The following is an 11,412-nucleotide window of genomic DNA, read 5'->3' on the forward strand; positions in this document are numbered from 1 at the left end:
GGGGGGGGGGGTTATGTGCAGTGGTTGAAGGGGAACTCAGATCTTGTACTTAAGTAAAACTACAAATACCAAAGTGTAGTAATACTGTGTTACAAGTAAAAGTCCTGGATTCAAAATGTGACTCAAGTGAAAGTACGATAATATGAGATCAACAAATACTTAAAATACTCATAATGCAGAATGGCCCATCTCAGAATAATATAAAGTACACGTAATGATTCTAATTCTTGATGTTTTAATATGATTATCACTGCTAGTAAAGGTGGGACTCATTTTAATTACTTTATTTACTGCTGGTAGCTTCCAGCTGAAACCTAATTCTTATTCAAGTCTTGATTATTTTTGTGTATAATTAATCCATATTTGCAAAGTAACTAAAGGTATTTCATGAATATAATAGAGTATAAGTCTAATGTTTACCTCTGAATTGTAGTTAGGTAGAAGTACAAGTAGGAGAACATGGAAATACTAGAGTAAAGTACCTAAAAACTGGTACTTGGGTATATTTACTTGTGCAGTGTGTTCAATGGAGGACAGGCACTCACTTTTTCTCCTTGATCCACCTCATCACAGCCACCACCTCGGGGATACTAACTGGATTGAGAACCTTCTCATCGTACTGGTCAGGGAAGCTTCTGTTGAGGTCCATATTTAGGGCATTATTTCGACCCCCGTTTTCTCCATCGCAGTCCCCCTCTTTGGACTTCTCAAAGCCGTCAGGGTTCATACTGGGCATGATGTAAATATCCGTGGTGTCCACCAGCTCAGTAATGCGGGTCTCCTCTCCATATGCAGCCAGCAGGTACTCCACCAGGTACACCAACACCTGCCTGGACACGGTTTCGTCGCCATGCATGTTCCCCACATATTTAAATTTGGGTCTCCCCGGGGTGTCTCTACTGGGGTCCTTAGTGATCCGTATCACCCACAGCTGCCTGCCTTCCACAGACTCACCTACGCTCGACAGGTTAGCTAAGTGAGGGTATTTCTCCACTAAGGACTGTAAACGCATGGTCAGGTCAACATAATTGTAGTATTTGTTGTAAGTTTCTACTGTTTCCTCCGTCGAGGGGTTGACGCTCCGTGTCCTGGTGTCACCCGGGGAGACAACAAGAGAGAGAAGAAAGGCGAGAAGAAGAAGTGACAACCGGAGTTTCGGCCTCGTCAGGAGACGCTCCCAAACGTGCACCATGTTGAAGTATCTTCCACTTCTACACCATGTGAACGTTCAAATTAAAGAGGAAACACCCGGTCCGGAGAGTTTGGCTCCCCAGCGACAGTCGTATTATTAGTGCTGTCAGACCCTGGCCTGCCTGTTTCCATCTACTTCCGCTCAGAGCACAGGGTGACGCTACACGCTGACGTCACATTTAAGGTGGACCGGTGGAGTTTATTCCATAAACATAGACAGTCTATGTTCTGAACCAGAGGTGGAACCGGGTGGAACAAGTCCAGACAACAAGTAATAGTAATAGTCCTGCAATCAAACTGAAAGTATAATATAATTAGCATCAAAATATGCACATTATGCAGGTTGGCAGAATTTCAGTATAATATAAAACGCTTGTTTTGATTATAATTATTGATGTTGAAATGTTGTCAAAGCTGGAGCAGGTTAGTAACTATGCTGTAGAATACTTATTGAATTTTACTTTAAGGTTTAACGAGAGTCATTTTTAAGTTGTGATTATTTAATCACATCATTAAACAAAATCTGCAAAGTAACTAAATGTATTAATTACATCTAGTGGAGTAAAAGTACACCATTTACCTCTGAATTGTAGTGGTGTAGAAGAACAAAGTAGCAACAAATTGAAATACTCAACTACAAGTCTCTCAAAATTGTACTTAAGTACAGTATTTGAGTAAGTCTACTTAGTCACTTTACACCACTGCCCCTAACAGCACCTAAGACTGACCACAGACACTCAAATAACTTAAACACCTGTTTAAACCTCTCTGTACTGTATATTTACTTCCCATAATGCTCAATTCTCATTTTGCTTATAGACTTGACAGATCATTTTTAAATATAGGGACGCCCACATTTTATTTTATTAAAAGCTTTTAGATTTTATCTTTCTTGCTTGGTGTTTTTAAAGACCTGACCTGCACCTTTTATGTCATAAAAGGCTTAATCGCATACATTCAGTAATACCTTATAGCAAACCTATTTATTTTAATTTTTTCATTGCTATTTATTTATTTAATTTTGTACAAATTATTTACACAGTTTTTCCATCTGTTGAATTTCACTGTGTGGTTTTCATATCAGTGCTATCCTGCTCTTGACTGTTGTCAGTAACCTATGCAATCTTATTTTGTGTACCACCACTTAGCTATGTTTAAAAGTAAGCTTTAAGTTGTTGATTCAGGTAAGAGCTCTGATATCAGGGGATGATTTTCTCACAAAAGAACTGTTGCTCTTGAATTTCAATAATCAACCAGCAGCATTGATTACATGTTGTGTGCATTATTTTTTACAAGTAGCAAGCAAGAAGTCAAGATAAGAGTTATAGTATCTTAGATTACACTGCTCAGTTTTGGAGAAAGCTTCATTTTATGATTCGGAATGAATAGAGAAGCCATAGCGTTAATATATTTTCAAACCAAATCATACAAAATAAATCACAACTATGCAGCATGGAGGTTAGCAGCAGACGTTTGTTTTTCCGTTTATTTCATGTTGCCCATTCGTTCTGCCTCTGCGTGACATCTCCACCCTGAGGCCTATAACTTCATTCTCTTTCCTCCTCAGGGGGTGTCACTCAGGGGCTTCGCTTAAGTAAACGTTTTTCTCTTATTTTCTTTGTTGTCATAATTTCTCTTTATTTTCATTTGGCAAAGAAACAAAAGTGCAGTAAAACATCTTGATTGTGAAGCACCAGCAAAGTGTCAGCCGTGGTTTATAAGGTCTGACGGAGCTGGATAAAGCTTGGAATGACTGGGTGAGGGGGTGAGGAGGAGGATGTGGAAGAGGGGGAGGAGGTGGAGAAGGAGGTAAAGAGTTTGGGGGAGGATGTTGCAGGTCTTATTGCTGGATTCGACGCAGCGACTGCACCTGGAAGGACTGAGCATGGGAGCCCCACTCTCTGTAATGTTTGTACTCGCCGCCATGACGATCACACTCCATGATGTACTGGTAACCACGGTAACCTGGGAACTGATAGCACACCCAGCTGGAGGAGGAGAGAGGAAGAGGGGAGGGCGGAGATTAATCATTGAAAAATAACCACAGTTCCAAACTATGCGAGAAGAAGGCAGAAGTGTAAGCAATATCGGAGCAACCTAAGACAAATAGTTGTAATTTTAAATGTATGCATTTTTACAACTTCCTTTGTTGATTACAATCAGAAAATGGGAAATATGATCTTGGACAAAACACATTTTTGCATTTCTGTAATATAGAATATTTTTTAATAATTGTTTCTGAAAATATTGGTGATTATATTCAAAATATTCATATAGATAGAATATAACATGTTGCTCTTCACCAAACTTAATTCAAGTTGTATTTCTATATTTATAACTTTTAACAAATGTTTAATACAAATCAATGTTGAGTACCATTCACCTAAATCTTTTTGTAACAGTAATCAAAAAGTAATTTTTAAATAGTTTAAATAAAGAATTAAAATAGTACCAATACTTATTTCTTTACAACAGGATATCTAGTGCATGATCAGTATTTGTATGCATGTCTGCCATCAGACTTTACATGTATGTGGTTCAGCAGAAACAACAAAGACAAAGACAACAACGTTTAAAAAGACAAAGGTTTTTGGTGTACATTTTACACATTGGTTTCACAAATCCGAAAACATATAAAGAGTTATGAATTTGAGTGCAGAGGTTGAGACTTACGAGCCGCTCTGAACTTGCATGGAACCAATCTCGTTGTTGCCCCAGCCCATGGCCTGCAGGGAGGGGTAGTCATCGTTTATGTCCCACTGCCGTCCCATGAAGTTCTCCTTCTCAAACAACACCATCTTTGACTCCTTGTGGTGCTGAAAAGACATGTTATAATTGTCATTTATCATACTAATCTAATTTATGTGGGGGGGGGGGGCTGGTCGTGATGATACATAAGACCACACTGCACATGTTGTGTGAGTCAATTTGATATTTTTGAGACACACGAGATGTGGTATGGAGGTGAAACAGAAGCCAGAGCAGTGAGACAGAAACTCACAGCAGAGCAGATGGGGCGGAAGGACATCATCCTCTCAATGTGGTAGGCGTTGCTGCCGCTCCACGACTCCCAGTGAGGATACTCTCCTCTCTCCAACACAAACTGCTGTCCACAGAAGCTGGAGTGCTCATATCCTGCCCAGCTGTCCTCAGCAAGCAGACACACAAACACACACACACACACGCACGCACGCACACACACACACACACACACACACACACACACACATACACAAGATCATCACAACAAAACAGACTCATGATTAGATATGAGACACTGATTATGTTTTCATTTTCTCCACTGAATATTGGTTGTTTCTTAGTTCTGTTTGTTCATTGTGTTTATTTGTCTCTGTTATTTAGCACATGCCGGAATTTGAAATAATATGTAATAATATGCCTATCATTTATTAGAATTTGTATTTATCTGTTGAAAAATGTTTTGGTTAGTTTCTGTTTTTCACCCCTTTTTATTTCTGTTCCCTAAAACAAAGTAAATGTATAAATGAAATTAGCCAATAAGTAAATAAAGTATCTGATTTTAATTGTGCGACATTATTAATTGTTAGTTTACTATAATTGTCCTCATAGTTTGACTTACGCTCCACACTCCACCTTTAGGGAGCGGACGTTGTCAACGCCACACTCCATGATGTTCAGGCAGGCTGAGGTAAACTCCACTCGCTTCCCTTGGAAGTTCTCCTGGTCATAAACAGTGATCTGTGGAAGACACAAATGCATACATGTAGTATGCACATGCAAAAGGCACACACTGATGTGTGTACAGACACAGGCACACATCATTGAGATCATCAGGCCAGGCATGAAATTAAAAAAGAAAGTAATCTGCTTTTGTTAATCAAGCATGGCAAGACATCACACTCACCTTCCATGGTCCCAGTGGGATGGGATTATTCAGAGCCATGCTATCTGTGTCTCAGTGCTGATTTACCTTCAGTGTGGGGAACAGGGAGAATCATATTTATGGTAATATTAAAGAACGATATACAGTTCAAACGCAACCTGTCACCTCCTCAACATCAAATACAATGTAAGTTTTTGAGTTGTTGTTTATTATCGATTGTACGAGGTATTTTAATAGTCTTTGTGTTCCATACAGCAAAAATCTATATGAAAGAAAATAATCATTTGTATGTCTTTAGGCATGAACCCTTTTTTGAAGCAGACTACATGCCCACACTTGATGATGCAGCTGTCGATGGAAGAACAATGCTGTTCGTTCTCACTGTGTGTGGTCAGTATGTGCATGCATGTGCAGTTTATAGATTTACGTGGCTCTGCAGAAACAACAAAGGCACAGACATGTAAAGTGACAATGGTCTGCACAGGTCTATAGGATGAACGGATTAAGATGGAGGGCTTACCTGACCGGCCCCAAAGAATTGCAGTGCAGTGCTCACAAGGGGCTCCACAAAAACGATGTCCTGACCCAAGAGTAAACGGGCCTATTTATACATGCTGGTGCTGAAAGGCAGCTGGGCCTGTGGGTCGGGGCAGGAGTCAGCACATTGCTGTTTCACTCATTGTTCAGCACTGAGCTGCCGGGCTTTATTTCTCTGGGACTAAATGCAGGGCACTGTGCCCAGTGCGGATATAATCAAGTTCCAAATGGTCCATGACCAGTGGGCCAGACCAAGTCCTGGTACAGCCTGGCCCAGGAAACAGATCATTACAGGTGCTGATAGTGTTGCCAGTGCCTCTGGTGCAAAAGGAAAAACACATTTAGTGTTCAAGTATAAAGAGAATGAAATATGGAGTTGCAAGTTGCAAACGGAACAAGTTCACTTTGTTGGTATTTGTTTTTATATCCTGGAGCCAAACAGATGTGTTTTTTTAATGATAAGCTGGATTTGTTTTTTAATAATGTACCTACTGTGTTCTTTCTACACTGAGCTGTCTCCGATCTGCTTGACATGTCCACCTCAACTGACCCCTCATCTCGGGTCCTTTCACCTTTTCTCACTCCCATATACACACATGTTCAGTCATGCACACCCACAGTCATGGCACGCAGATGCCTGTTCATGCAGTCACACATACATACAGAGCATACAAAAGAACTCAGACACTTACACATCCTGTAGTCAGCATATTACTTTAAATGTAACCTAATCCTCCAATTGTTTTTTCAATCAATTTCTTGAAAATCACTTATTATAAAAGCACACATTATAGCCTTAACATGAGTCAAAAGTGTCTTACTTCTTCACAACAAAATTGAAATTCTTTCAAATTGCTTCAGTGAAAGCCATTAATCCAGCTGACCTAACGGTAGAAAAATAATAACTTTTGCAAAAACTAATATCATACTTTTTTTTATATAGCTACATACAGCAATATGTTAGTAACGTAAAAAAATAAGAGCATTTTTAAATGTATTTAAAATAGACATTTTATTCACTCCCAGAAAGATGATGATAATTGATGTGGACATTTTCTGACAGGTCACCTTGTATATGCTATCATCAGCTATCGATACCAATTTACTGTACTGTATAGCCTAATATCGTGGTTACTGTAAATGTAACATGACTTGCAAAGGCGAAGATACAATTATAACACATGAATGCATAAGCCTCAGAAATGCATCTTAATTCCCATCTCAAAATGTAGAGCTAAAGAGAGTGAATCTGATCCCTCTCGCCTCTTGTATTAAACACTATAAAAGTCGAAAATAGCTTTGATTTTTAAATGTGTTCATATTGCCTTTGTATTTAATAGATCAAGAGATGACATTTTCCGTGGGTTCTTTCGCAATGCTCCAATAATTCCTTTTATAAAATCATTTCTCGCCCACAAGCTTTTCACCAATGTCTAACAGATGCATCAAGATCATGAAAATCACATGAGTTGATAATCACAATATTCACAAGATCTGTCTGCTTGCAATTACATTTAGTAAGCTATTAAAAGATCACAGTGCCACAGGTGTGGGAGATATATCGTCGAAAGAATATACACCCCACATGTAAAAGCATTTATCAGAACACTCTAGCTTATTGAAACTTTGAAGACATTTATTATAATACGTGACCTTTTAGTCACGGGATTACTATTTGTATCTATTTGTACAAGAAACAAAAAGGTCATTTTGTGTTGGAGTGCAATTGTGGATAGTACCTGAGTTTATATGTGGGGTTGTATGAAATGTGTATATATGGATACAATCTGTCCAGCAATATAACAAGCAGAAGAGCGTCCAACACACGCCTGTCGAAAACAAAAGAGAGATGGAGGCAGCCCCTGCAGTCAGCACATTACACACACAGGGCTCAAAGGCTTGGAACGGCTGTAACACGGATCAAGAGAAAGAGACAGAATATGGAGTTGAAATACAAAGAGATTATATAGAAACTGAAGGAGAAAACAATAGAAATATAGTATCACTATCAGAACCCTGTCCCTGGGGAAATTGTGTTTTGTGACAGCTGCTACATTTTAGAATGATTTGAAATAAATGGTACATTAGAAAATAGAATACAAATATTGAGATCAACACAATAAGTTAATGAAGCATAAAATGAAATAAAAAGTGTGTGCGTGTGTGTGCGTGTGTGCGTGTGTGAGTGTGTGCGTGTGTGCGTGTGTGTGTGTGTGTGTGCGTGTGCGTGTGCGTGTGCGTGTGCGTGCGTGCGTGCGTGCGTGCGTGTGTGTGTGTGTGTGTGTGTGTGTCAAAATGCTGATGGCAGTGACTGTCCTCTGTTCCCCACAATGGTGCTGGAAAACAAAACAGGCAGCCCAGTCAGCGCTTCTTGCCCATAGATTAGCAGCGTGACCTTTGACCCCCGGTACTCCAAAGAGCTCACAGCCAATGAGCTGTCAGAATCGGGCCTCCACAGACTCGTCCTGGTTGTGAATGTATATATATCTCCCCACCGACCTCGCCTGTGACCATCAATTTACTCCAAGGTCGGTCCGTTGAACCTGCAATTGTAAGTTTTCACTGTAACGTTTTCTAACTTTTAAATAACTGGTGGTATTTTGTTGGCGAGTGAGTAGCATATTGGGGTTTCCTGACTGCCCACACTTAACTTTGACTTATTAGATAGTATATTGACATAAAACGCAGCAGGGTATGATTTTATTGTGTAGTGTTGCTTTGATTGCTTGGTTCAGTTGGTCATCCTAAGCTTAAATGGATGAGAAAGACAAGGGGCTGCTTTCCTTATTTCTGAAATAAAAATGTGACTATGGCAGGTTTGACGTTCCATATACAGAGGAAACACCGCTTTAAAAAGGGAAGAATCAGATTAAACTATGCTGCTTACAAAATGGATTTTGGGATGGATTTGAGTAAGCTAATCATTTAAACAAGTTCAGTTATACTTAAAAACTATATGGTTTTACAAGTGTTGCAAATCTGCTTACTTTTTCTCCATTTTGCTTCTCATATTTAAATGGAATGAAATGCATCAAGGGTTAATGTTTAAATATATTATAGACGATAAAGACATATATATATTTATTATTAGAAATGTTTTACCCTTAAAGAGCAACTTAAAACACAATTTGTTTTACATGAAATGATAGTTACTCTGAAGTCTGTCAGTGCACCATGACATCATAGTTGGGTGAGGTTACAGGTGCTTATTCAGCTACACCCGTCAGTAATTCTGATTAGGGTTAGGGGTGAAACAGTCTCTCAACCACAGAGGGCAGTCAAACGCCGCTTTTCAGCCTGGTGAACCTTCACCAGAAAGAAAAGTCAGCCAGTTCTTGAGGGCATAAAATAATAGCCAGTTAACAGTAAAGCTTTTACACAATAAAGGCAAATTTAGAGATCTATTTTTTTCTGATGTGACTTTAAAGTTATGTGAATGTTAACAGAAGAGATACTGTGTTGGCATTGGCTGTTCAAGAAACAAAGTGGCGAAAATAGTGGATGAATGAATAATGGCTTGGGCATCTAAAATTATTCCAGCAGTCCAGAAACAATAATTCCCCTCTTCAAGCCCCACAGTGATATGTGAAAATGTCTCATTGACTTTGTGTTTCTCTCTTTAGATCTGATCATGTCTCACTCAGGCGCTCAGGGTAGCATTGGCAGCCACTCTGCCATTGGTCTGCACAATCACAAGGTACTTCTACTGCTTGTTTATAATTGACTTAAAAACTAAGCCTAAAATTAAACACTGAAAACATTTTAACTTCAGAAATAAACAAATTGAGCTTTTATTTGCCTTTCAGGTTTACCTCTATGAGTTTGAGAACTTCCAAGGCCGTAGGATGGATCTGTTCGCAGAGAACCGCAACCTGATGGAGAAGGGTTTCGAGAGGATCGGCTCCATCAGGGTGGAGAAGGGACCGTAAGGGACCACAATGGCCATTCAAATAAGTGTTAGAGCTCTGTAACTATTTTCCCTAAGTAACATTTGTTTCCATGTTTCTATCCATGCAGTTGGGTGGGTTATGAGCAGCAGAACATGACTGGTGAGATGTTCATGCTGGAGAAGGGAGAGTACCCCCGCTGGAACACCTGGTCCAACAGCTACAGGTGCGACCGCTTCATGTCCATCAGGCCCGTCAGGATGGTGAGTCAGAATCAGCTTATTTTGCATCTCTTATACATTTTATGATGGCTTAAAGTAAAACATTTGCTATGGATGCAGTTATTGTATTTATAGATTCAATCCACTGCGTGTATTTTTGCTTTCCACTATCAATATGACAATGTTTAGAGTGAAAACCTACACCTATTCAGTGTTTCTGGCCTTCCAAATAAAAATTCCTTTCTAAATCAACAATACAGTAACTGTACTCATGTCAATTTGTAAGTCATTTAACTTTTTTGACTGCATTTTTGTTTTAAAATCTCTTTATCGGCTAAAATCTAGGACAAACAGCTGCACCAGGATCTGTAAGAAAAGTTGTCAACAGTTACTGATTTACAAATGATGCGTGTGTCTTACAGGATCCCCAGGACCACAAGATCTGCCTGTACGAGTGCCCCAACTTCGAGGGTCGTAAGATGGAGGTGTGCGATGAGGATATTCCCAGCCTGTGGTCTTACGGCTTCCAGGATCGCGTTGCCAGCATTCAGGTCTCCGGTGGAACGTAAGTCATTTCTGAGTAAAATTTTAAACTAAAACAGCCTTTGGCCAACAAAAGTAGAGCAAACAGAAAAAACAGAATCTCTCATCTTACTGTACAGCCAGAACATTTGTAATTGAATGAATAAACCATTTATATCCTGTGGGGAGATAAATCAATGAACAATGTTGGCTGCAAAGTATTTTGACTGTTGCCATGAGTAGCTACAAGCTTTGTAGTAAATGTTTCGATTAGATTATATGTACCAAAGCATTTTACAATCTGGAATCAATAAAGTATAAAAGCATGTAGTAGAAGTTGCCGTTTTTAAAATTACAATTTGACCGCATGTTAGCTTTGGCAATAACCTAACCTAACCATTTTTGTAATAAAGCTCATCTGAATTGAAGTCAACAGAGCTTTGTGTGTCCTAAGTGTTTCTCTCTGCCTTCCCCCACAGCTGGGTGGGCTACCAGTACCCTGGCTACCGTGGATACCAGTATGTGTTTGAGATGGGACCTATGAAGCACTGGAACGAGTGGGGAGCCCAACAGCCCCAGATCCAGTCCATCCGCAGGGTGAGGGACATGCAGACGCACCGCAGGGGCTGCTTCGAGATGACCGCATAGAAAGGAGTCCAGCAGACTGTGGGCTAACAGGGGGGATAGCAGAGGGGTCGGCATGCTGCAAACCATCCCCTTGGAAATTCTTCAACAGCCACCTAGCCCCGAAAGCTAATGGCTTTTGAATATTGTTACGTTTTTACTGGTAGGATTTGGAAGTATGTGGCATCGTGAATGATTCTGATTGTGACTGACTTCCAGAGTCTGTAATACCGGTAAAAATTGTAGCAATGCTCTCTGTCTACAGACCTCAAGATAATGAAAGGGGGGTATGGGGGGTATGGGGATTGGTTAATAGCTTTTATTAGTTAACCCTTTTATTTTATTTTTATTTACTCGCCTATGTGTTTCTAGCTGACATGATGCCAATAAGCCTGTTCGCCGAAGCGTTTTTCCTCTATCTGGGATCCACAGATTTGAGAGAGTAAAGGGATAAACGATCACATAACTCCTCACAAAGTACTACCATGGACAGCTGCAGTAGGTTCACCCAGCAGACACAGGCACCATCTCCTCATCACAAAGCAAAAGGCTCACTTCGCTGGAG

The 11,412-nt window shown here is 39.9% G+C and overlaps 3 protein-coding genes across 3 annotated transcripts in view; 1 reads left to right on the top strand and 2 right to left on the bottom strand.

The window, feature by feature from the left end:
• Positions 1-1,325, bottom strand: part of cpda (carboxypeptidase D, a) — a 20,132-nt gene extending 18,807 nt beyond the window's left edge. Inside the window, exon 1 of the mRNA XM_010768532.1 lies at positions 546-1,325. Within this exon, the coding sequence (XP_010766834.1) occupies positions 546-1,192 (647 nt within the window). The 5' untranslated portion in view covers positions 1,193-1,325. The remainder of the gene's footprint in view (positions 1-545) is intronic.
• Positions 1,326-2,827: 1,502 nt separating this feature from the next.
• Positions 2,828-5,638, bottom strand: cryba1a (crystallin, beta A1a). Its single transcript, XM_010768533.1, has 6 exons — positions 5,577-5,638; positions 5,078-5,143; positions 4,793-4,911; positions 4,193-4,334; positions 3,865-4,007; positions 2,828-3,179 (listed from the first exon to the last, which is right to left on the bottom strand). The coding sequence occupies exons 2-6, from the start codon at positions 5,114-5,116 to the stop codon at positions 3,032-3,034; spliced, it is 591 nt and encodes a 196-aa protein (XP_010766835.1). The 5' UTR covers positions 5,117-5,143; positions 5,577-5,638; the 3' UTR covers positions 2,828-3,031.
• A 3,586-nt stretch (positions 5,639-9,224) lies between these two features.
• Positions 9,225-10,871, top strand: crybb1l3 (crystallin, beta B1, like 3). The gene is made up of 5 exons (XM_010768534.1): positions 9,225-9,290; positions 9,400-9,518; positions 9,611-9,743; positions 10,124-10,266; positions 10,703-10,871. The coding sequence occupies exons 1-5, from the start codon at positions 9,225-9,227 to the stop codon at positions 10,869-10,871; spliced, it is 630 nt and encodes a 209-aa protein (XP_010766836.1).
• Positions 10,872-11,412: the final 541 nt, after the last annotated feature.

Source organism: Notothenia coriiceps, unplaced genomic scaffold (genome assembly GCF_000735185.1).
Source record: "Notothenia coriiceps isolate Sejong01 unplaced genomic scaffold, NC01 NC01_scaffold00005786, whole genome shotgun sequence".
NCBI lineage: Eukaryota > Metazoa > Chordata > Actinopteri > Perciformes > Nototheniidae > Notothenia > Notothenia coriiceps.

Bases quoted from the DNA above. Each gene is read 5' to 3' on its own strand.
- cryba1a (XM_010768533.1), bottom strand. From the start codon at position 5,116: ATGGCTCTGAATAATCCCATCCCACTGGGACCATGGAAG. The intron at 4,335-4,792 runs GTAAGTCAAACT...TGCTGAGGACAG, and splicing joins CTAAAGGTGGAGTGTGGAGC to CTGGGCAGGATATGAGCACT. The intron at 4,008-4,192 runs GTGAGTTTCTGT...ATGTCTTTTCAG, and splicing joins TCCGCCCCATCTGCTCTGCT to CACCACAAGGAGTCAAAGAT.
- crybb1l3 (XM_010768534.1), top strand. From the start codon at position 9,225: ATGTCTCACTCAGGCGCTCAGGGTAGCATTGGCAGCCACTCTGCCATT. The intron at 9,744-10,123 runs GTGAGTCAGAAT...TGTGTCTTACAG, and splicing joins CCATCAGGCCCGTCAGGATG to GATCCCCAGGACCACAAGAT. The intron at 10,267-10,702 runs GTAAGTCATTTC...CTTCCCCCACAG, and splicing joins ATTCAGGTCTCCGGTGGAAC to CTGGGTGGGCTACCAGTACC.